Raw genomic sequence first — 24,194 nt, 5'->3', positions numbered from 1 at the left:
TCTTCCACTGCAAGTGACGCTCTTTTTGGACCCGTTCATGCTGTTGCATTCCGTTAATTGTTATTACATCGACTCGTGCTGATTTTTTACGCTTGACTAGCGAAGCACCAGAGATGGGAACTTGTATAATTTGTACCTGAATAAAAACTTGGTACACATAAAAATATATCGACTATCCAAATTTTAGTTATCTAAGATACAAACAATAATTTTCTAAGCTATTTTCAGCCACTTTTTATTGAACTTTTTTTCGTGTCCCGTATAAATTTTTACTAATATTGCCTGGGGGTTGCGCGGAAAGATTCTATAAAGTGTGCACCTGCAATCGAAAGCTGTACAATCGCAGGTCACATTTCTTATTGGTTTTGACTAGCATTAGAGAAAGTGTTTTGTATAAAATGTTAGCTAAAGCTAAGGTCAGACAGTCAAATAAATTAGCACAATTGGTGTGTCATACTTTAATAGTTATAATTAGCAATACAAAACTCTGTAAAGGTTTTGAAATCGTTAACATAGATTTTGAAGTTAATTTTTAGAGTTGTTTTGATACCAGTTTGTGTGAGCTTATTTGCGCGCCGGACCTCACCTTAACAAGACGTACAACTAAATGGGCAACAGAAAGTCGAAACGAAAATAATAAAAAGTTGTGTTGGGCACTGTGCGAACCCACTATGAGAACTTCTTGGAGCTGAATCCCAATCCTGCCCGCACATTACTGGTGGTGGCCGATTTCACGGTCGTCCTGCTCGTTTTGGTTACGGTTGTGGTGTCATTACTACTGATGTTGCTGATGTCCTTTGTCGTCGTGTTGCTAGTGTTGCTGTTGCTGTTGCTGTTGCCGTTGCCAGTGTTGCTGTTGCTGTTGCTAGTGTTGCTGCTGCTCCTGGTGACCGTGGTGATGCTGCTGCTGCTGGCACTCATCAAAAGAGGGCGGCGCGGCGGCATCCGTTCGTTGACCGCATCCAGGCCCTTGGCCTCCGCAAAGGAGTGGATGTGCGAGGATGCGGTCAGTCCTTGCAGAGCTGAGGGTACATAGAATTGTGGGAGGACAGTGAAGAGTCCAATTAATAATCATCAATAACAGTGTCTTGGCAGAAAGTTCGAATAAGTTTACTTGACACGAAAATATGTCTCTTAAAGATATCAAGTTGGTAAAATCATTTAAGAAAATAAGAAAATTGCATTGCAAATAAAATAGTTCATTTTTGTTGCCCAAAATAATTTCAACAAATCTTCATTTACATGTTCCAAATTACAAATAAATTATACATTACTTTTCTAAAAGTAACAGTCCCTGATCTGTACAAATCGAGTTATAATGGTGCTAAGCCCAACCAACTAAAAGTTGTCTCTGTTCGCCTGTTTTCTGTAATTACAAAACACATATTTGTTTTTCACACTTTACATAAATAGATGTATCTGATGTAATTCTGTGGATAAACCATTTTCGGGTTTTGATCTACAAAGATATTCTATTCAACCTGATCCTGATGTGTTTAAAAATTGTATAAAAGCTAATGGTGCCCCGGAAACTAGCAGTTAATAGAGGCCCATTAGCAAGCCTAAAAATAGCCATATTTAATGTCGTATCAGTTATATCACGCATGTGATGAGTACAATTTTAAAGTTATTTGAGTGCGTAAAAAACCGTATCAATGATTAAACTGAATAGCTTAAATATCTCATAAGTTCAGTTCTTGTTGTTTCATGTCTTCTGTAAGATGTGTACTGCATTAATTATTCGGGCTCTCTACTTTGCTGTAGTATTTTCTATGGTTGTAAAGGTTGCAAAATAAAAATTAGAAACTTAAAAAAATGTAATAAATTTTAAAAGTAATTCTTTGAAAAAATTTTTATTAAAGGTATCGGGAAAATTTGAATTCACCAATGCCATATGCACATGTTTTGATAAAAAATACTGCGACTTCGAGACGTGCCTTTTGAAGTCTGTGAATCGGAGCTACAAATATTTTTCTGGAAGAGTAAATTTATTCAAAAAACCCGTTACCAAAGCTAAAGTAGTATAGTAGTAGTGTGTTAAAAATATTTTATAATTTTCGATAACAATTTCAGCTTAGCTTGGGATTGTTTAAACGATTTAATGGATACAAACCGTTTATGTACAATTACACATTGGATTTATGCAGATTCTTAAAAAACCCGAAAGCGTACCCTATTGCGGATTTCTTCTATGGTCTCCTTAGGGAACACTCAAATTTAAATCATACGTGTCCCTACAATGTTAGTGTGTGAAATTAATTGTGTTATCGTGATTAATCCTCATATTTTTTTTAACAGCATGATATCATTGTGGATAAATTAACCAACAGCTATGTAAATAATATGTTTGCGAATGTTTTACCTTTTCCAGAGGGCGACTATCTTATAAAGACCCGTTGGATTACTGACGATATCTATCGGGGTTCGGTCAACTTGTATGGCACTTTATCGTGATTGCCCAACATATTTAGTTTCAATTTACTTTAAAGCTTAAAAGTTTGTGGCTTAGTTCTCCATTGACATACATAAAAATATTAATAGTTTTGTGATGTTCATCGTATCAGGTTAATCACGGAAATGTGGAGTACCAATTGAATGTAATTTACGTGTTTAAAAAGGGGGACAGTCATTTGCATGATTGGTTATATTTTGCCAGTAAAACATTTTTTTTTAAATTAAAATGTATTTTTAGAGAATAATCCAGTCCTTGTTGTTTCATGTGTTGTGTAAGATGGGTCCTAATAATCGGGCTATCTACTTTGTTGTAGTTGTTTCTATGTTTCTAAAGGTTGTTTTAATAAATTTGTTAAATCAATACGCCTTACAATCATTTTTTAAAGAGTTCCTCCAAAGTTCAATTCACCAACATCATCTGTACATCTTTGGATACAAATTTCCTTGATTTTGAATATTGTTATTTAAAGTCTGTGAATCGGAGCTACAAATATTTATCATTCAAAGCCAATTTACACAGGAAGCCAGTTACCAAAGTAAAAGTAAGTAGATAGTGGTGGTTCGCGATGAACATATTATAATTCCAGATTTTATTTTCAGGTTAATTTGGCACTTTTTAAAAAATTTAGTGGATACAGGCCATTTATGTATAATTACACCGTAGACTCCTGCAGATTTTTAAAAAATCCCCAAGCAAACCCAATTGCAAACTACTTTTATAGTTTCCTGAGATATCACTCAAATTTAAATCACACGTGTCCTTACAATGTGAGTTTGTGAGAATACTTCTCTCATGGTGACTAATCTGTACATTTTGAACAGCACGATGTCATCTTGGACAAATTATCTACCAACTTTGTGGATAATCAATTTTCAAAAGTCTTACCCTTCCCAGAAGGCGATTATCTTGTGATAACACGATGGATTGTTGGTGATATCGATCGAGCGCTTGTTAAAATGTATGGGACTCTTTTCTGATTAACTATAAGGTTTTAAAATTAAGTTTACACAACATACTTTCCTGGGGTTTGGAATTATTTAAAAAGGCCTTAACATGTAATGAATACTTTTCGAAGCGTGTAAAAGAGATTTCAAATCTCTGCCACTTTCTTTGGCACTTCTTGACTCTTAAATTAACATCTGTGATTAAAATCATTTGCAAATCCCATTTTACACTTTTATAGGAAGTAGCTTATAAAAATCGTTAGGACTGCTTGACTTACCCTCCTTCAGGGAATCCCTTCCGCCGGACAAGGCGCCCACTGGCAAGGAGCCCGTGGGCGTCAGACCCTTCAGCTGGAGCACGCTCTCCGATTCCTCCCTGTGCGGGGAGATTTCAATATTGGATTATTCAAATAATTTCTGGGGACGGTCGGGGACATTATGCACCTGAGGATGGAGAAGACGCGCGACATCTTGCCAATGGCCCGTATCTTATTCCGTATTATCTCTTTGCGCAGCGCCGACATGGAAGCTGCGAATTGAGGGCTCGATTAGACGGAATCTCGCTGGGTCACGGGGTAAATGTAATGGAAATCAGCTGGAAAACTCGCGGAAAAGCCGATCAAAGCGGGGTGCAAAGCTATCACTAAGCTTCTCTATCTTTGGCTCAGGAATTTGTTTATTTTTTGGCGGCTCAGGCATATTTGGCAGCGGCAGCGGCATTTGCATTGGTATCGGTTTTGGCAGTGGCATTGACATTGGCCGTACTTGTTGGCTTCAACTTGGGCCTGCGCTTAACACCTGGCTTACCTGGCTTACTGGGCGTATTATTGTTATTGTTATTACTCGCGTTCGCCGGCACGAGCACAATTTTCTTGCGGAGCTCTTTTTGTGTGTTTTGGGTGGAAAAGTTGGTTGGTGTTGTTGGTACATATATTATATATATTATGGGTGGTGGTAGTAGATTGCAGTTGTTGTATTTCGGTTTTTTGTTTGGAAAATAGTTTTAATAGAAGATTAGTTTGTAGTACACGTGTATCCGCATTGGCCCACAACAACCAAAGCTCTACGACATTGACACACAGTCCAGTACGAACACCACTCTGTAAATCCCCAAACTTACCTTCCTCCAGCTCGTCATCGGGTCCTGCCACCAGTTCGTCGTCTGAGCAAATGTTCAGGATGTTCACCAGCATCTCGGTGACCTTAGAAGTATAAAGTAGATTTCAATTCAAAAAAGTATCTTCATATGTATTTAAGATATTATATTTAATGTATTCCAGAGATTCCACTTAAAAGTATGCCTATAATCTGATTCGACCCCTTGGTCTAGCACCTACCTTTTCACCCACGAAGGGCAGCGACCATGTGAAGACATCCATGAAGTTGGGCAGCCAGTAGGGATGTGGCGAGCAATTGAACTGGCGGATGTTCATCACGTTGTTCTCGTACTTGAGCACAGCTGCCTTTTGTCAAATGTTTTCGTTGGGTTGACAATATCAGCGCGAGCGGAGAAAGGGACGGGGCGAGTGCCGGTGAAAGAGAGGGAAGAAAGGTATTACGAACGCAGCGCGATTTGAATTCGCACCAGCTCGCAATGCAGCCAAAAAAGATTTCGTTATTTAAAAATAGCAAAGGAAAGACAACAACAGCAAAATAAATAAACAACCCAGAAAGAGACGGAGCTACAGCTGATGAGGGAGAGAGGGAGAGATATCATACCTTGTTGTTGTAAACATCCAGATAATTGGGGGCGGAGAAGATAGTGATCAGCGAGGGGAAGCCCGTAACCTGGTTCTTCCGATACATGCGGTAACTGGAAAGAATATTAGTTAAAGGAAGATAATAGGATAGTTATAAATTATATCACATGATTAATGAGTTCTCTGTAGAATCTTCTACCATATAATATTTTCGGCGAAAGAAACAGAATGCGAGGATCTTACCCCGCGTCCTGGGCCTCATGGGCCCTGACTATCGACAGGAGGTTGTTCTTCTGCAGGAACTCACAGCAGGCCGAGTAGCTGAAGAAGTAGGAGCAGCCACGGACCGAGTTGTGGGAGAAGAACTCATTGGTTTTCTCATTGCCAAAGTCCTCCAGAGGATCGGACCAGAGGAGGTCGCACATGGGTCCATAGGCCGGTGGTTCCCTGAACCGATTTAGCTATGAATACCCCAGGCAGATGCATTATTTGGATAGTGCGTTGTAAACATTTCAGCGCTGGTTTATTACCGTCTTGATGTCGTCGAGTGTGAAAATCTCGGGCGACAGACCACCGTGAATACAGAGGAACTGCTGATTCAGCAGGGCGGCGAGGGGCAGGCAGTCAAACGCCTCCATGCAGGCGTCGTAAATACTTTCCGAATACTTGATGATGCCTTCAACAGAGTAATATTAATGGGTTGATGATGGAAGGGAGATTTATTGGCTGCAGTCGCATTTAGAAACGAATTAAAGCCTATGACAACAATCGTAAAATGTGCGAGGCAGATCGCTTTTAATGTTTTAAATTTTTCAGATTAACCGCTTACTTTAGTTTGCAATGCAAAATAGGGGTGGGAAACTAGTAAATAAGGCTAATTAAGTCCACTCAGTTTTAATCGATTTTGTAATAGTTGGAAAACCCCCTATTATTGTAATACATTTTTTGTAAACTACATTATTAAAAGTCAAGTGGAAAGATTACGATGTTAATAAAAGGGGTTTTCCCTGGGATTATTTATATTTAACGTAAACTCACATTCCTGCTTGAAGGTAAAGTACTCTGTGAGATGCCTGCACTCGTGATTTCCTCGAAGCAGGGAAAGTGTGGTGGGGTAGGTTATTTTCAGAGACCACAGATACAGAACGCACTGAAAAAAATTTGTACTTGTTAGTATACAAATGGAAACTTAAAAACCCTTTTTAAGATATTATTTGCCGATCACTTCCATGACCCACCTCTATACTGAAGTATCCTCTGTCCACGTAATCGCCCAAGAAGAGGTATCTGGTGGTGGCCGGTGGACCACCCACCTCGAAGAGTTTTACGAGATCGAAGAACTGTCCATGGATATCCCCGCACACGGTGATGGGAGCCTCCACGTCGATCATGTTCTTCTCCTCGCGCAACAGGGCGGCTCCTTCGGTGATGATCCTCATGGCCACCGCCTCCTCGATCCGTCCCTCCAAGAGGAAGTGCTGACGTAGGACGTCGAAGTTGGGTTTTCCGGTCTTAGGATCATCGTATACCTCTGACATGGTCAATTTGTGGGCAGGGGGCAGTGGTACGTCTAAGAGTGAAGCATTAAGAGGAATATAAGTATTAAAAATTATGATTATTTTAGTATAACTTAAATTATAAATTAGCTTAAATGTAAGTAGAAAAACGACGGTTTCCGAAAATATATTGTTGCATACTTTTAGACGCCTTTATAAGTGGAATCAAAGTTTTCTGTGGTAAACTCGGAAAATATACAAAGCAAATTTTGGCTTAAGTTTTAAAGTTCCTTATCATTCATATTTGCATTTAGCTCCCTAAATAGATGAAATAACACATGAAACACAGTCGAAATAGCAACTAAATATGAAAAATTAGTTTCTAAATAATGTTCCCATATTTTTTCTGTGTAGGCTTGCATTGATAGAATTATAATAAACATTGCTGTCCGATGGCGATGTGGGTTAACGAGGTGCTGCAACTTAGCGCCAATATTCGGTTTGGCCGCTTTTCTTGGCCCGCCAATAAAGAAAACCGAAATTCCGCCAGATGCAGCCACATGAGGTTCGTACGCTAATTACAAAATTTGACTGAGTGAATATAAAAGTCGAAAATTGATTGGCACACACAAAAACAAACAAACGTAATCACACACACACAGGCAAACTCAGGGCGAACGCCATTTTTAATTGTCATAATTTCGGTAAATGTCTGAAATTTTGACGCAATGGCCAATAAAATGCCAATGTGTTGCAGTTGTTGTTTGCTATGGGTGCTCAAAGATAATTAAATTTATTTTTATTGGCCCAATAAACCTAAGAACAAAGAAGGCACCGCCATTTCCTTAAGGGTTTCGCCAACGATGTCAACTAAATGATTAATTAAAAGAACATTTTAACTTTATGGCGGAAGTAAATAATTTATGAGTTATAAAAAACGGTTTTTTGTAAATTTATATCGGCAACGATGTCATTGAAATTAAATTTTTGCAAAATAAATAAACACATTCATATGAACGAAGATAAAAGATGTTTGATTTAATAATAACAATATTAAATACGTATGCTTTGAAAAAAGATTTCTTTAATTTATTAATATTTCATTCTTTATTGTATGATTTGCCATTCACGTAATTTTTTTTAAGCAAAAAATATTAACGCTTGGTTTGGTACTCTTCAAGTGCTTTTCTATTGTTTTGAAAATTACAAGCATGACTTCCTGGGTTTAAAAACACACTTTTTCGAAATGTTTTCCCCTGCTCACTGAATAGTTCAAAGAAAGCAATTTGTGAAACCCTCAATTTTGACATTAATGTCGGCGGTCAGTACATCAGAATGCCATTGAAGCATGCTCGCATGTCATTAAAGATACAATCGCAGGAGGGACTCATGTTTGGGTTAATGCTTGATTGGGATCCGTAGTTCTCGTACTTATAAAGCGGGATCTTACCATCGACCATGCGCTCCCTGGTTTTTGTGTACTGCATTTTCTGTTTGTTTCCACTGACGGTGCTCGGGGTTTTCGAGGAATTCGGCGAGGACTTTGTGGATTTGTCTGTACTAGAACTTTTGGATAGCGACGACTTTCTCGTCACCGAACTTCGCGTGGAGGCCGACATATTGTTGGATTATTTATTCGGCCTTTGTTTTTGTTTTATTTTTCTATTATTTTTTTATGTTCTGATGATGTGTTGATTTTTTTGCGATTCCTTAGCACGATATATATTTTTTAATGGCTTGACTTTTTGCTGGTGCTGAAAGTGTTACTAGCACAAGAATTTAGAAAATTATACGCCTTTGCCTAGCGTCTTTATGGACGACGGGACACAAAAACACACAAAATACACAAATATATTTAGGCAATAAATAAAACTTGTTGTTATATCTGGTATAGCTGTGGACTTTCTTGTATTTTTAGCCAGGCAATGCCAATATAGCGAGATAGAGACGACTTTGCCGCAGCGCACACGAAACAAATGTTGAACAATTAATATTTCAATTTGCTGCAATTATTCAGAGACGTATTAACTTTTCATTAAGTCATCACAGCACATTGTTTAACGGATGCTTTTTGGCAAAGGGCGAGCAGCACTTCAATTGAGACGGAAAATTGCTCGACACTTTGTACTAATTACCCACAACAGAGCTGCCAAAAATAGCAATAGATTCACAAATAGACGGGTAGACAGGCACACATATATCACTTTGGTCACACTTTGTTTGCTGTTTATTGCTATCTATGATTATTATTATTTTCTGGCTAATCCTTCGGGGGCTTTGGGGGCCTTAGTCTCGATAATTTTCACGGGACACGACGCAACGCATTTCCCAAGTTGGCGCGACGCGATTTTCCTCGAAACTGAGCAAAATTCGTTGGCATCGTTTGGCATTCAAAAGACCCAATTTGAAAGCCCGAAGAAGATCGGCTGAGATCGGCGGATCTCACGCCCTTGACTCCCACTCTCCGATGAAAATAAAAATACAAATGTACCCCACTCTCTTAGGGTTCCGTCTATTTTGTTATTTTATTGGGTTAATGTGACACACGCACTTCGGGATCTAGAACTGCCCTTCTGCGATCGTCGATTCGACGACCTTCACAGACGTTTACACATCTGCGATGTGTCCACCCCGATGCCCCGATGCCCCGGTTCCCCATCCTACATCCACATCCGCTCTCAATGATTTTCAACTTGACCGTGATATTGATTGTGTGTGCGTGCGCGGTGCGTCTGTGTGTGTTTGCCAGAAATTGGGCGCCAATAGGTGGGTGTCGCTATAATTATAGTCTTGACTTTGTGCGCGCCTCGTGCAAAAATATACGCGTTCTACAATCAGTCGGGTGTATTCGGGTTCAGATAAAATTTAAATAATGTAGGCTATGTATAATCATATCGTATAATAAAATATATCTTATATATCATATCATATCATATCACATCGTTTTATATCATAATATAATATCATATCAATCTATAAAGATCTTTAGTAAATTTTCAGGGTAATCCCCATTAAACAAACAACGTAAAATATTAATTTCTAATAAAGTGTTAAAAGTAAATGAAAATATTTAAAAACTAAAGACATGAAGTAGATTAGATTGGAATATTTTAAAAGTGGTTTTAAAAATAATATGGTATATGAAAAGTTTTAAAGACCTTAAAAGTTTTTAGAGACATGTTGCCCTCTCTATACATGTATTTCACTACATTACAGAATTCTACTTAGTTAATTTGGTTTCTATTAAATGGTAGAGCATTTGGAGGCCCCCAACCCATTTATGTCTTTCGCTAGTGGAACCAATTTCATGCAACTTTTATGCGAAGCGTGGCAATATTTTAACAACAATCTGTGTGGATGGCCACATAAAAAACACACTCACAAACAGTATCGCCGCGTGTGTGTGTTTGCCTCGTCAATGTTGTTTGTCGCGATGGTCAATTGATATGTATGGTTTGGCTGGTGAAACGCTATATCGCCGATAGATAGTTCCATAATAAACGCTGGGAAGGATGTTGTCGCCCGATTTCGGGCACTCGGAGTCTCACAATCGGAATCCATTGCAATGCCAATGCACTCGCAGCTAGCCGAAATGCGCATCGATGGCACTTGGATTTTCGATTTGGCAAAGAGCAGAGACGATTTTACTTTGACGCCCCCGCGAATTCGAGAATCGCAGAGAGACAAAAGCGAGTCACACGACCGCCGCAGACTAGAAAGAAATACTTTCCGGTGCTAACCAGTGGGTGGGATTTTGGGGATGGGAATGGGGATTGTGGGGGTTTTTGGGGGTCTTAAGGGGCTGTAAGTGGTTGCGAAAAGGGGGCGGGGTGGGTGGTTCGGGCAGAGCGATGAGAGCATTGCATTCTCGTCGCGAAATTTTGGCAAACGCGCTGACAGCTCGACCCAGTCCAGCCCCCTGTCCTTCTTGGGGTATCCAATGATTATACTAGGTGCTCCTAGAAGGTGTATTAAACTTTCGGAGGTGTGCATATAGAAGGAACGTATACCGAAATGCTTAAAATATAATATATCATATTTTTGTGCACTTCATGGATAATATATTTGTATTTTAACAGAAGTGGTACAGCTAGACAACAAATATATTCACTTTCACAAAAATCACAAAGGTATTAAGTCAAGGTTTCTAAAAGTATGCAAGAGTATTTCGTTATTCTGAAAGTCCATGGAATTATTTCAATAAGCTACGCTTCTATTTTCACTGCATACTTTTAGACACTTAGAAGGTTATCCATTTAGTTTGATATAAAATATTATTTAATGATGAGTGCATTGGGAAATAAATAAAACCTAATTACCGGGTATCCCATAATTCAACATTTTGCCGCACTTTCCCATTTAAACATATATTCCGATATGTGGCTATTAAAACAAGCCGAAAATATCGTTGGCAGCACATTTTAAGCGCAATTAAGAGACGAGGCAACTGCGGTCATCTGGCCGAGATTAAGTGGACGACACTCGCAATTGATTCGCCTCTAAATTATCTAAATTAAAGGCTGGCAAAACGTCACGGCTAAACCAGAGCAATTCTTAAAGATTTGCTGAATAATTTGCCAGTCAGGTTGAGTCAAGTTGTTCGCATTTCACAGGCATTTCAGCGACTGACACTTAGAACACCCGTTTCGTCATGTCGGCATGTCACAAAGTCTTCGCCCTGATATACATTTTTCTTTTTTAGAAGCAGCAGATAGCAAATAGCAAATAGCGAAGTGCCAAAATAGCCCGCGCACTGGCCAAGTATTTTTAAAACACTGTTTTTTATGCTCGCACGCAGAAGCCCAAATTGCCCGCTTCCTCTCTTTTTGCACATAAACAAAACGCCACTGAAATAAAAAGATAATATTGACACGTAACGCAAACATTTCATTCATTGTTTGAACATTTTTGTTGGCAATCCCCATTGTTGTTGTTTAGTGTTTGGTGCTGTATAAACAATTCATGTGAGTTATGTGACCACGGGCATGGGCTTGTGTGTGAATGATGGCCGATTTGTGGGTATTCAGTGGCCAAGGAAAGGAAATACTTGGGCAGTCACTTCCTCTCGAGCATAACTTAATTTAAATTAATTATTTGAATTGATTTGTAAGCAAATAAATTGGAAAGCTGGGGCTCTGAAAAAGCTTAGCCAATTCAGAAACCCCACCGAAAAGCTTTCCAAACTAAACAGCTCAGCAGAAATGTTCCCACACTTTTCCTTGGGAAAACTCTTCATGTCTGCGACTGCCATTTTACAAATTGATAAACTTTCCAGTTATCATTGTTTATGTATCTTTCTGGCCGAGGCCTTCATTCCCTCTTAACCTTTTGACGCTGGGAAAACTCAGCCCTTTCCTCCTCATCATTGTTTTCTCTGCTGACTGCCAAACATTTGCCAAGCCAAAAGTTTTTTCTGCTCACATTTGTTTGCTTGGGATTTGCCAAAAACAGAAGAGCCCCCAAAAAAGAACCAGAGCCAAAAACTTCAAATATAAAAAGGCAGCACAAATTTTTATTGAATTGATTTATTGACTTACTTATTTGGGCGCTCAACGCTCATAGATAAAACCTTTTTCTCAGTTTCTTTGTTTTCTCGCTGTCAGCTGGCAGCAATAACAAGGGCCCAAAATAAATATTTAGTTTTCATTTATACAATTTCCCCAGCCTCGGTTTTGGCCTCTTTGTTCGGGGCCAATTTGTGTTTAACTTTATCGGGGGGTTAATGCGAGTCTATAAAAATCAAGTTAATTGAAAAGTAACTAAGAGAAAGTCTGCGGGGATTTACTAGGGATTGTAACAGAGCCATTGAATTGTAATAAATACCTTCTCAGATATGTTGGCAAATAGTCAAAAGAAAATTAAATAGTAGTCCAAAGTGAAAAGCTATTACAAATACATTAACTCAGGAAAGTGTCAAATAAACTTTGGTCGTCAATACTGTAAGACCAGAGTGTAGCCAGTTAAAATCAATGCGATAATCGACCTCAGGAAATGGAAGAACTGCTGTCAGTCTTTGATTGATGAAATTGGTGGGAAGCTTGTCCATGATTAAATCGTGCTTTGAATAGTTAAGTAATAAAGTTAAATAGATTTATAATTTAAACTTATTTTAACTTACGTTGTATGGACAAGAATGGTTTATATTGGTGTATCTTGAATACGACTCAAAAACAAATTTTGCCACAGGATTGGTATTCGGATTTTTCAAAAACTTACAGGCGTCCACCGTGATGTTGTACATAAAGGGTTTATACCCACTGTATCGTTTCCAAATAGCGAAATTTATCTGGTATTTTTTGTATAAAAATTCAAATTAACTTTTAATGTTGCTTAAATACTTACTACGGCTTTGGAGATGGGAAGTTGATATAGCCTTAATTTCATCGAAGTATATTTATAGCTGCGATTGACAGACTTCAAAAAGCAGTAATCGTATTCACAATATGTTTTATTATAACATGTGCAAACAACGTTTGTAAATTCGACTCGGGAGTCAATCTTAAAAATACATTTAAAAAATTTAGTGAACACTGAAAATGAAAAAGCTATAGTGGACTTACTTCCTCGGCTGATTGTATAACTAAAAGAATAAGAACTAGCCAACTTCGCTTTAGAAACATTTTGTACCACTGATTTACTTCAAGCCACTAATGGATTATTCGTCAGTGAGATCACTTTAAACCAGAACATTGATCGTAATTGAGCAAAAACAATTTAAAATAGGGCACTGTGGACGTAATTATTTTTTGATCACATTTTATAGATTTTATTTATGTACATAATTAAAATTGCTATGAAATAGTACAATATACTTTAATTACTACAATACAAGATTTATGATAAAACCAACGAAATTCAAATAAGTAATCTCCCTCAGGGACGGGAAGAATTTTTGTCACCCGATGATTCACAAATTCAATGGGAAGTTTTTCCAAAATTAGGTCGTTCTGGTTAAAATTATGAACAATATTTAAATAATTAAAAAAGGTACTTCATTGTACTCACTCTGTAGGGACACGAATGGTTTATATTGGAGTATTCGATGAACGATTCAAAAATGTATTTCATAACTGGGTTTGACTTCGGATTCCTAAGAAATTTGCAGACATCCGTCGTTATATTGTAGAGGAATGGCTTGTATCCGTTTAAACGCTTCCACATTATGAAGTGCACCTATAAGTTTTTAAATAATTATTGTTAACCTATCATCATCAATTAAATAATAGCCCTGATTACCTGTATGTTCTCAAAGGGGATTTGGTACAACTTATATTTTCCGGAAATATATTTGTAGCTGCGGTTTATCGACTTCAGGTAGCAGTACTCAAACTCTCCAACTTTTTTATCAAAGGATGTGCAGTTAAAGTTTGTAAACTTAAAGTCGGAGTTAATCTGGTATTAAAATAAAATATTTCAATATATTTAAAATCCTGCAAATAGTACATACTTTATCCACTGTATAAATAACAAAAATAATAAAGAATACGAAAATCTTTTTCGTGCTCATCTTGCAGCTGCTGGAAAACTCAATACTAACTTTGCTTTTGATAGCTAGCACTTTTAACCTAAATTACTGACAAAAAATTGAAATCAGCATCGGCAATAAACAATTAAAAGAAGCTTAGAGTTTAAAAATTGCAATTTGATGAATTCTATTAAGTGTATACTAATCCATTACCACATATAAATAATTTCAAAATAATATTATTATATTATATGCCTTCTACATTCTACATATTTAAAACGCGCCAACATTTCGTATGTTTCAGAATATAAGATATACAAATGCCGTTTTTTTTTTTAAATTCAGAAAAAAAAGTATAGTGAACTATAAAGTTTTCCCCTTAAATTAATAATTCTGAATGATAACAAACAACATCGAAAGACCGTTAACAACGCACCCAAAAATCTTAAAGTAAGTAAATTTTTGGGTGTGTTGTTAACGGTCTTTCGAATTTGTATAGTTTTTAAATTTTTTTTTTTAATAGAATAGAATAAATAGCGCTAGAAACAAATCAACCTTCACCATTTATGAAAGAGTTCCATAAACTTCGGCTAAGGCAGTTCTATTGTTACCAATCAGCCAGTACATTCTAAAAAGATATTTACCATCCGGAAAAGGAAGAACGTCAGTGATTCGGTGATTTACAAAGTCGATGGGAAGCTTATCCAATATAATACCGTGCTTAAATAAGATCATTCAGAATATCATCCGGAACATATAAGGGAATACGTACTGTTAGTGGACAATGGTTTATATTTGAGTAATTAGAGAATGAGTCGTAAAGATACTTTAGTACGGGATTCGAATTTTGATTGTTCAGGAAAAAACAAAGATCCAATGTAATATTATACATAAATGGCTTGTATCCATTATATCGTTTCCACAGAGCCACATTCGCCTTGAATAAATTAAAAAATATTAATATCTTATGACGGACTTGAAGCTGAACTTACCCTGAGTTGAGTTATAGGAAGTTTCTTTGGATTAAATTTTCCGGAAATATATTTGTATGTACGGTTTACAGACTTTAGGTAGCAATACTCGAATTCACCAAAGTTTTTATTCAAGGACTCGCAGATAAAATTCGTAAACTCAAATCGTGATTCAATCTAAATAGTATATTAAATTAACTAAACTGAAATTGATTGAATTGTTAAAATACCTGAAGGACTAAATAGACTAGCAAAAAAATTATGACAAGAAAAAAAACCCTAGTGCACATCTTGATACCTTCGTTATTTAACAAATACTAAAATCGTCAGGCCAATATTAGTATTGATATTCACTATCGTGGAAATGAATTGTGAACAATTAAAAACGAATTATATATTCCGCAATACATATGTTAAAGGTATTATCGTATTCAGTGAAATTGGTATTTTATATTTGCACCAAAAATGGTATACTTAAATATTTGGGAAACATTAAATAAAATATTAATATCAGCTTAGGCAGTTGAAGAGTTTAGCTGAAGCTCGGTAACCTCTCAATCGTTTATCTTGTTCTGGCAGCCAGTTTGACCAGTTTTGGGCCTCGGGTCAATATCTACGAACTGGGATCGCTCGTTATGCTCATCACGTGGAGCGCATTAATTTGCACACATGATAACCCATCGACAAACCCACCGGTTCCCCTGAAGTTGGGCGGGTAATGCAGCTTGCCGCTAGATTTGCCTTATATGAGCTGCAAATTGGTTGCTCACGTAAATGATTTTCATTTTCCAATCATAACATTACGCGTGCCTGCACTGCCAATACTCACCTGCCGGGGAAAATATATCTGGCATCTGGAAATCCGGCGAGGCGAGGGAATCCGTAAACATTTGCGGCACTCACAATTTGGCTGCCGCTGATTACAATGCGGTGAATTGAATTAACATATTGGCCGCCGGGCGGAATTACGGAAGCTGAGTGCCGGTGGCTGGGAGCTCTGGATATGGCTTAAACTGTCTACAAATAATATTGCGAGTGAGCCGTGGGTGGTGGGCGCCATTGCCATTATTTATGGCCCCCAAACGCGACTTGTTTGCCTTTTGTTAATGACGAGGCGAAAGTATAAAGCACAAAGTGCCGACAATTGGCAGCAGCTGAAACAGGAGCAGGATCCGAAGGATCCAAAGCTGTGAAGCTCGCAAAAAAGTTAATTAAAAGTGCAATCAAGCAGCAGCCCGGACCGCAGAAAGAAAGCAGGGGCGGGGGGCCACAGGGGGAGGGGTCGATAGGGCACCAGGTCCTGAACGAAGCTGACATTTTGCCTGCAACGGAGACGACAAAAATAGATGAAGGCAAGGAAAGCAATTTCCACACCGCAAAAATACACGGAGATATTCATGCAACAAATCCTAATACTTTTAATTTAGAGTTATAGGAACTAAATTTAATTTACTTAAGGATGGAAGTTTTTTTAAAGTTATCCCATTACTCGAAATCGATTCGAAAAATGCTTAGAGGACGAAAAAAAAGTCTATATCTCTATTATAATTTATTATATCAACTCTACAAGCACACATTTTTACTGCATACTTTTAAGCACCTTTTAAAATGATTTAAGATATCTTTACATTACAATCTATTTTTAAAATTTATAAATATGTATATATTAGAAAAATTCCAGATTGACCATCAATTAGTATCAATTTCTTTCAGTGCGTCACATCATGGTTCATGGGGTCATGTGTAGCATGTTGTATATAAGTCCCATCTCAAATACGAGCACGTCTAAGTGGGGCGAGGTATAAGGGGTTGAGGGCAGGTGCCTACCTGGAGCATCGCACAAATTGCTGCAATTATAGCCGCCATAAATTATAACAACTTAAAGCTTAGGTAAACGAGGCAAAGCCGGAAAATAGATAAAATGATAAGAGGAGTAAAGAAGCGGAAGCGAGAATGAGATGAGACTTTGGAAAATGCATTTAATTGATTTCCCTGCTCGTCCTTGGCTTTTCTTGACAGGCAATATAATTTTTATTGCTTCTCATTTCCACCAAGAACGCTTTTTTTCCACCATTTTTTGCAGGTGCCAAAGTTCCCCCGATTATGATTTATGGGGTGGAACTGTTGATGATAAAAATAAATTTATGAGTCCTGGAACTTTGAAAGATTAATTTATTAGTTTTCCATTACTGTAGCGATTTGTGGAGGGTTTGACAAGTTGGTTGTACAATTCATGTTTTATGAGGGAGGCATTTTCATAGTGCTTATTTACGATAAAAGCATTGATCCTTAATTTCTTTTAATTTTCATTTATTATATAATTACATTGTACAGGATTAATAAAACAATCTACCTAAGTTTAATTTTTAGAACTGATACAGTTGTTCTCGCAAACCACATCCAATTGTATTACACAAAAGCCGTTTAGGTTCAATTAAATGTGTCTGAAACTTAATAGCCACCAGCTTGGGGAGTTCTTGTGGTTTTTGAACTGTCAACACATCAATTAATTAACCATTAGGACCTTCATTGTTGGTCCTGTGAACGCCCTTTGAGTGGCCAATCCGGCGACTGCGGTTGTCATAATTACCAGTCCCATCGCTCAAGTTCAACTGCTTGGACATTGGGCCCAATGAAGTTGTGGCTTCAACCAGTTTAAAAGGCCGAGATCCTTGCTCCCCGCACTTAATGTGCCATAAAGGATGGCCACAAGCGCAAATACATCCGATGTATGTAATTACGAACTCTGACCTTGGTTGAGTGAGTGGTTTTCAGCATTTTGATTCAATTTCCCGCTGAGCTTTGCTTGCGGGCGGCCAATTAAAAGTAATTTAATAGCGCGTTGTAATAATTCCGTTTCCACTTCTTGGCTCCGACAAATTTAATAGCCATACCGCTTGGGTTTTCCTGTGGCGTGTCTCGCGTCTTCTATTAGTGTGCAAATCATATTTATTTATTAGTTCTAATTGCATTGGCCAGGTGGAGAGGCCAAGGAATCGCTCGGAAAGGCAGCCGGCAGCTGTGGTCTGTCTAACAAACATTATTGCATCTGAAAGTTAAGGCCCCTATTATTATGTTACCCTTTCCTCGGAATCATACCTTTAGTTTTACTTTAAGTAAGTAAGTAAGTAAAATCTCAAATATATATACTTAGCAAAACATTGTTTTAACAAAACATACTCAAATTAATTTTAAAAAAATTTTAAATTGTACAATTTGTAGGTATTGCAGAAAGTTGTATCTATATTTCTATGTATCTGAACCAGAAATAAAATGAATTAATTTCAGAAGTGAGGGATGTGTCTTCAAACATTTTGATTTAATTACGTAAAAGGCATCCCCCAGGACCTTTTCTTAGGGACTATTGGATGCCAAGCCAAAGGTCATTCTTTATCCATATCAGTCCGTTTCGTGCCCTCATAAGTATCAAATTTTGGGTGAGAGCATGCGGGACTCCTGGCATTTCAATTACGAATTTAGCTTGCTTTTCCAATTCCATTTTCCCCCAGCCTCACTGGAAAGATATTTCTGTGTTTTGGGCTTGTACGCCGTACAATCCTGCAACAGCTGCAGATGAAAATTGCAAATGAAACTTAGCTGCGCTCAGCCGAAGTAAGCTGAAGTGGAAGTGGAGGAGTCCTGTGAGTCCTGGGAGGTCCTGTGAGCCGAAAAGGGGGGTAAGCAGGACTCGCAAGTGCCTCTGAGCTGGCTTGAGATCCTACGGTCGATGCACAAATCAACGTTAAGTGCATGTAACTCTCACAGACACAGACACACACACCGGAAGTCCTTTGGCCCCTGCACTTGTGATGGTGTCAAAGTTGCATGTTATTGCACCAACATTATTTCTTCCCCTCCGAAAGTGCAGTGGTGTGCGTGGGAGGGCGCCATATTATACACGGGTATGGGTGCATGTTTACAATTTGAATTAGGGTGAAACATAACACATGTACCAACGACAATTAGAACCCATAACTCTCACTAACTTTAATGGTTCGTATTGGAGAGCAATTAAAGCCGACCAATATCTGTAGTTCAAAGCCATTTTATTGTCTACAGCCACATTATTGCATATTTAGACTCAACTATATTGGGAATACAAATCGTGTTCTTGTTGTCTTTGGAAATATAAGAACCTTTTAGATTTAGGTCAATCGCTTGTACAGGTGTCTAGGTGTATGCAATAAATATATCCACCTTGTTTTTCCAATTGAATGGATCTTCAGGCACCCGTAAAATAGTTTTATGACCGTAGAGATTTTATATAAAAATTTTGGTAAAGGAAGAATTGTGAAAACAAAATGTCCTTTTAATCAAAGGATACCTACCTAAAAGATTGACTTTTACTTCGAAAACGAGTATCCACTCTAATATCCACAGATACATGCATGAGTTCACAAATGTTTGTTGGCTTTGAGGTTTCTTTTGCGGTGTGGCCCATGTTATCGTTTTTGGCCAAACACTTTTTGCCATCTTCGTACACTGATTAATTGCATTTCAAGTGCTTGAGGGCGGGGTCTGGGGTCGGAGGTCAAGTGTGGGGGTGCAACCACATGTGCAAACGAGCCAATTCATTAGCACCATTCGACACAAAATCCGAATTAACCCAATCTCGGTGGACGAGTCGTCCGGTTAAGTCGGAAACTCACTTTTAAAATTGCTCATAAACTTTTTCAATTTCAGCGGGGCCAAAACGGAAAAAAATCATGGCGGAAGCGGTGGAACCGGAAAACCGGAAAAACAAGCAAACTTACTGGAGTGCTCAGCCAACATGCTGAAAATGTAGACATCAACCGCACCCGAAGCGAATGGCCCAAATGAAGTGGAACTTCTGGGGGCCACAAAACCCCTTTCGAGCCCCCCTCGAAATCCCCCTGTGGCAGCTATTTTATGCGCAATGCGTGCCACGACTGCATGGCAGGAAAAACACAAATCGAAGATGGAGTGGAATGCCAACAATCGGCAACAAAAACGGAAAAACAAGGGCGATTTTCCTTGCCCTACGCAAAGAGTCAATTGTTTTTCAGTCCCTTGGGCCAGAATATTATTGTCATCCGATGATTCCACAAATTTAACCCAACGCAAAGGAACTTCCAAGTTTAACGCTTCATTTTGGTTTCATTGCTTGAAGTAATGTAGTAAGTTTAATCACTTATCTCAGTTGTGTTAGGAAATGTTATCATAGTTGATGATTTTATAAAATATTTCTTTATAAAAGCTTTACTTCAACAGCTAAAAAAACAAGGGTAGTGGTCTACAGCTGGTTGCTTTTCAACTCAATTCGTCTGAATAACCAAGGGACCAATTGCAATTAAAACTTTTAACTCGAACGAAATCCATAAAAATTAGTAAATTATCAACTTTAATTGATTACGTTGTGCTTCGATTGTTTGCGTAGTATAAAACCCCGTATTATGGCATCTCAAAATCATCATCACCATCGGAGTGTTCTCCAAACTAAAGTTCTGCTTCTCCGATTCTCAGACTGCTTTTCCACTTTCCGACTGGCGCAACTTTAATGCTCTACACCTTCTCCATGTGGCAACATCGTACACTTTTGATGGGAAAAGTTTAATAGCTTTCGACAATAAAACTTCACCTATTATGTAACAAAGCCCAGAACTGAACAGAACGCTTACCGCCAACGACTCCATCGTTTTGCCCATCCCACGCCCCAAGTTCCTGTCGATCGACTCACGGACTAGTGGTGCACTGGGGGAAATATATCTACATTTAATATTAAAACAGTTTTAAGGGAATTTATTTTGACTTTTTATCTATCATTTTCCAGTACAAAATGTTTTCGAGAACTAAAATTCCCATATCAAGTCTTCATTAAATGCTAAAAATGTAGTTCTTAAATGTTTTTTTTTTATTATTTCTAATATAAGCTTTACTTCAACAGAATCAAATAGATTTAAGCAAGGGAAGTGATCTACTTCTTGTGATAATATATTTCTGTTTTTAAATAAATTAAACTTTCAGTGTATTGGTAGTATCTTGGCTACAAGCGTATTTTATTGGCTGCTACCAAAGAGGCACTGAAATAGACAAGAAGTCGGGAGGAGTCCCCATTTGAATGCGGCACATGAGGGGCCGATGGCCCCTAAAGCACCGCCCTTAACCCCCTAGTTGCCCTAGAGGCCCGCTCCCTTAACCCCCACTCGCCCATTACCACTCTGCAATCCCAATCCATTGGGGTTTTGGCTTTTATTGCGCGCTGGCTCATTGCCTTCCAATATTAAATTTCGGCTTAGCAGCCGGGTTAAAGGTCCTGTTCCTTCGGTTCCTTCCTGTTTTTCCTGTGCGAGTTATCTCCGGCCTTCCATCTCGCCATGTTTGCTTTGGCGCCCCGCTGGATGGCTCTATTTCCTCGATCATCAGCGATATGCCCATGCATATAATTACATTTTTTTGAATGTTTATTAAAATTGTTTTGAGCCGAAAGTTTGGCACTCGATTTTTAATGAAAAAATTGCTCTTATACCCGTACAAAAGAGAAAGCTAGTCGAGGATAAAGTTTTTTGCTGCCAAGTCACTAATGTTGGTTTACTTTCCATTTATTTCTTCGCTCGCGCATTAAAATACTTGGGCATTACTTTTTGCCTGATGAAGGAAACAATTTGCATTGCAAAAAAGAGAAAAGCGAAGTATAAAATTGATTATCATTATAATTGTAAATTGTTTTCCAAAGTCGACATTTGAAGTTATTCCCACAAATCCCTCTGGACTTGGATTCATGGGAGTGGCAGATATAAACTGCATGGGGAGAGTACTCAATTCTGATTTCACATAGTTCTCTTCTCGGTCAGGAAAATTCAATTTCGGCAACTCATGCGTTTAATAAGCTTTTCCTTTCTGCCTTCGATATTGGAATCGAGAGAACGGGAAGCCTGGACCAGGGAAACATATCCTTTTAACCCATTTAAGTTATCCGAGCCCCGCAGCTGTCACAGTCTGGCGATTTGGGGTCCTTTGTCTTTGGATTTCCCTCCGCTTTTCCCCAGCCGTGTCGAAGGTCAGCTGCCGTTGGACGTGGGCTCACATTTGCCCAAATCGAGTGACACCCACACGGCGGAGCTCTTACTGCAAAATTTATTGTTTCCCAATATATGCAAAATATGCTGGTGCTCTGTGGATGAGCGTACCGATTTCTATTTACCCATTCTCGGGGTTCAAATTCCTAACTGTGTTTTAGGGAACAGTTTAACATTTTTGAGGACCCATAGGAAAATATAAAAGTCCTACCGTCGTTGTATTACTAACAGAATCAGTATAAACTTTTTGCAAATTTTCTTCATTATGTATTTCAAAAGTAACTATAAAATGGAATCTGAAAATGCAATGGCACTGAAGATTAAAGTATTAAATTATTTTTAAATTAAAAAGTCTTTAAGTTTATTATATTGTGTTTCCTGGAAGAATTTGGTTGTGAAAAGTGAAAGCTTGTGGTTAAAGTGATTCTTTGACTGAGGATACTTAGCGAAAAAAATGCAGACCCTTAATTACCTTTAATAAGCTTATGATTATTTCTTTTTGAAGAAAATAAAATGCCTTCAATTCCAGTAATGGGTACACATATTTTGGTGGAGCAGCACATTCCCCGCCGTATCCTTGGAAACCCCAAACTCAGTGAGTGTCTGTATTGCGGTTGCCGCAATTGAATGTGTCCTGTTATTGCTGCTGATGCTGCTCCTGCGACTCCTGCGATTCCTGGCAGCGGCATTTTGACACAAAATGTGAAATTTGTCCGTCAGTCACTGGGGAAATTTCGTCCTGTTCGAGAGCGAATCATTTTTCGGGGGCTCGGGGGTTTCGGGATTGTGGATTGGGAATGTCCTGGCACACGTGCTCGTGATGCGAGTACAACGGTATCGCTTGCCGCATTGCTGCTCCTAACAATGACAAACATATTCAAAACTCACCCCTTCGCATTTCCGGTCCGTGTTTGCCTTTTCGGAGTGGAGCAACTTTACACATTTGGCAGTTTATTTATAGCCTCACATCCTGAATCAGGGCTCCAAAGTTTATGCCAGCGGAATATCATGAAGTAGAGTAACTTTTCGAAAACTCGCAAAAGTTTAGTGACTGCAATAAAATAAGCTTAGGGATGGCCTGGATCTCAGATTTGGTGTTGGCCAATCGGGATCATGTGGGAAAGTAGCTGGCACTCTTAAATTTAAGGTGAAAACTTTTTAAACAAATAGCTAATTTGAGGAAATTTATCTAAAACTTATTTTTTGTGCTGTGGTTCAAGTGCAGTTTGTTAAACTATAAAGGCTTTAAAGTTGTATTAGGAAAACTAAAAAGGGAACAACTATAATATCCTTAATGTATATAATAGGTACTATTTTAAAGACTTTTTAAAGAGTTATATCAAGTTATTTATAAATTGTATATTAACTGTGCAAATTATTTTAAAAACAATAAGATTTTTGGAAATACATTTTTAGTCATTACATTTTAGTTATAATAATATAATTATGGCGTACCAAAAAGCTTCATTACTGAATATAGGGTCAGGGAAATATTTCGGATATATCTCCCTGCATAAACCCCTCAAAACCCATCTGCTTGTTTGTCAAACGAGCGACATAGCGCTGTTTAAAGAGTCTTTGTTGCGGGATATATGCAGATGGAAAACAGATATGATTACCCGCAATAATTTTCGCTATTGTGTGGCTGCCATGGATTCGATTCGATTCGGTTATCTGAAAGCAGGAAAAGTGTTGCCGATCGATTGATTTAAATGGCTTTGAAATGGGAGCTGAATCGGTATTGGTTTACTAATTGTTTGCTCGACTCCGTCTGGTCAATCGATTTGGAAAGGCTTTTGTCTCGAGGAGGCGGTTAGGGCCAACCGAGTAGATGCCAAATTAAATGTTTCAGACAAAAGACAAATCGCTCTGTCAAATAACACAAAATCCAATTTATTCGCCTGACAATTGTCCTGCTGAAGGGATCAATATCAATTGCCTGCATGTGTATCCGTCTGCCATTGCTTTTCTTTCCCAATTGAAAACCGAAAACTGAAAACTGCACTGGGACTTCATTTTACGCTCTGCCAACTACAATTGGCCAAAAAGCATTTGGCCATGCCCTCAAAGTCCAACAAACTTATGCAAATTCGAGCCACCGAGCTTGTTGTTCCTGTGCAATTTAA

At 38.2% G+C, this 24,194-nt stretch overlaps 2 protein-coding genes across 7 annotated transcripts; both read right to left on the bottom strand.

Annotated features, from left to right (window-relative positions):
* Nucleotides 1-209: 209 nt before the first annotated feature.
* Nucleotides 210-8,963, bottom strand: CanA1 (Calcineurin A1). 6 transcript variants are annotated; one of them, XM_036819641.3, is made up of 13 exons: nucleotides 8,731-8,962; nucleotides 8,046-8,403; nucleotides 6,338-6,669; nucleotides 6,138-6,249; nucleotides 5,630-5,775; nucleotides 5,343-5,560; nucleotides 5,119-5,212; nucleotides 4,737-4,862; nucleotides 4,520-4,601; nucleotides 4,207-4,281; nucleotides 3,844-3,928; nucleotides 3,678-3,775; nucleotides 210-1,022 (listed from the first exon to the last, which is right to left on the bottom strand). In XM_036819641.3, the coding sequence occupies exons 2-13, from the start codon at nucleotides 8,212-8,214 to the stop codon at nucleotides 670-672; spliced, it is 1,890 nt and encodes a 629-aa protein (XP_036675536.2). In that variant the 5' UTR covers nucleotides 8,215-8,403; nucleotides 8,731-8,962; the 3' UTR covers nucleotides 210-669. The 6 variants fall into 6 exon arrangements, 5 of the variants coding, with proteins under 5 accessions (XP_036675536.2, XP_036675537.2, XP_036675535.2 ...); XM_036819642.3 differs by having other exon boundaries at nucleotides 8,046-8,361; XM_036819640.3 differs by having other exon boundaries at nucleotides 8,046-8,962.
* A 4,423-nt stretch (nucleotides 8,964-13,386) lies between these two features.
* LOC108012145 (uncharacterized) lies at nucleotides 13,387-14,102 on the bottom strand. The gene is made up of 4 exons (XM_070995555.1): nucleotides 14,082-14,102; nucleotides 13,832-13,987; nucleotides 13,601-13,768; nucleotides 13,387-13,542 (listed from the first exon to the last, which is right to left on the bottom strand). Exons 1-4 carry the CDS (start codon nucleotides 14,100-14,102, stop codon nucleotides 13,387-13,389), a joined length of 501 nt encoding a protein of 166 aa, XP_070851656.1.
* Nucleotides 14,103-24,194: the final 10,092 nt, after the last annotated feature.

Source organism: Drosophila suzukii, chromosome 3 (genome assembly GCF_043229965.1).
Source record: "Drosophila suzukii chromosome 3, CBGP_Dsuzu_IsoJpt1.0, whole genome shotgun sequence".
Classification (NCBI taxonomy): domain Eukaryota; kingdom Metazoa; phylum Arthropoda; class Insecta; order Diptera; family Drosophilidae; genus Drosophila; species Drosophila suzukii.
The sequence above is the reverse complement of the archived record's forward strand: the minus strand, read 5'-3'. Positions and strand labels throughout refer to the sequence as shown.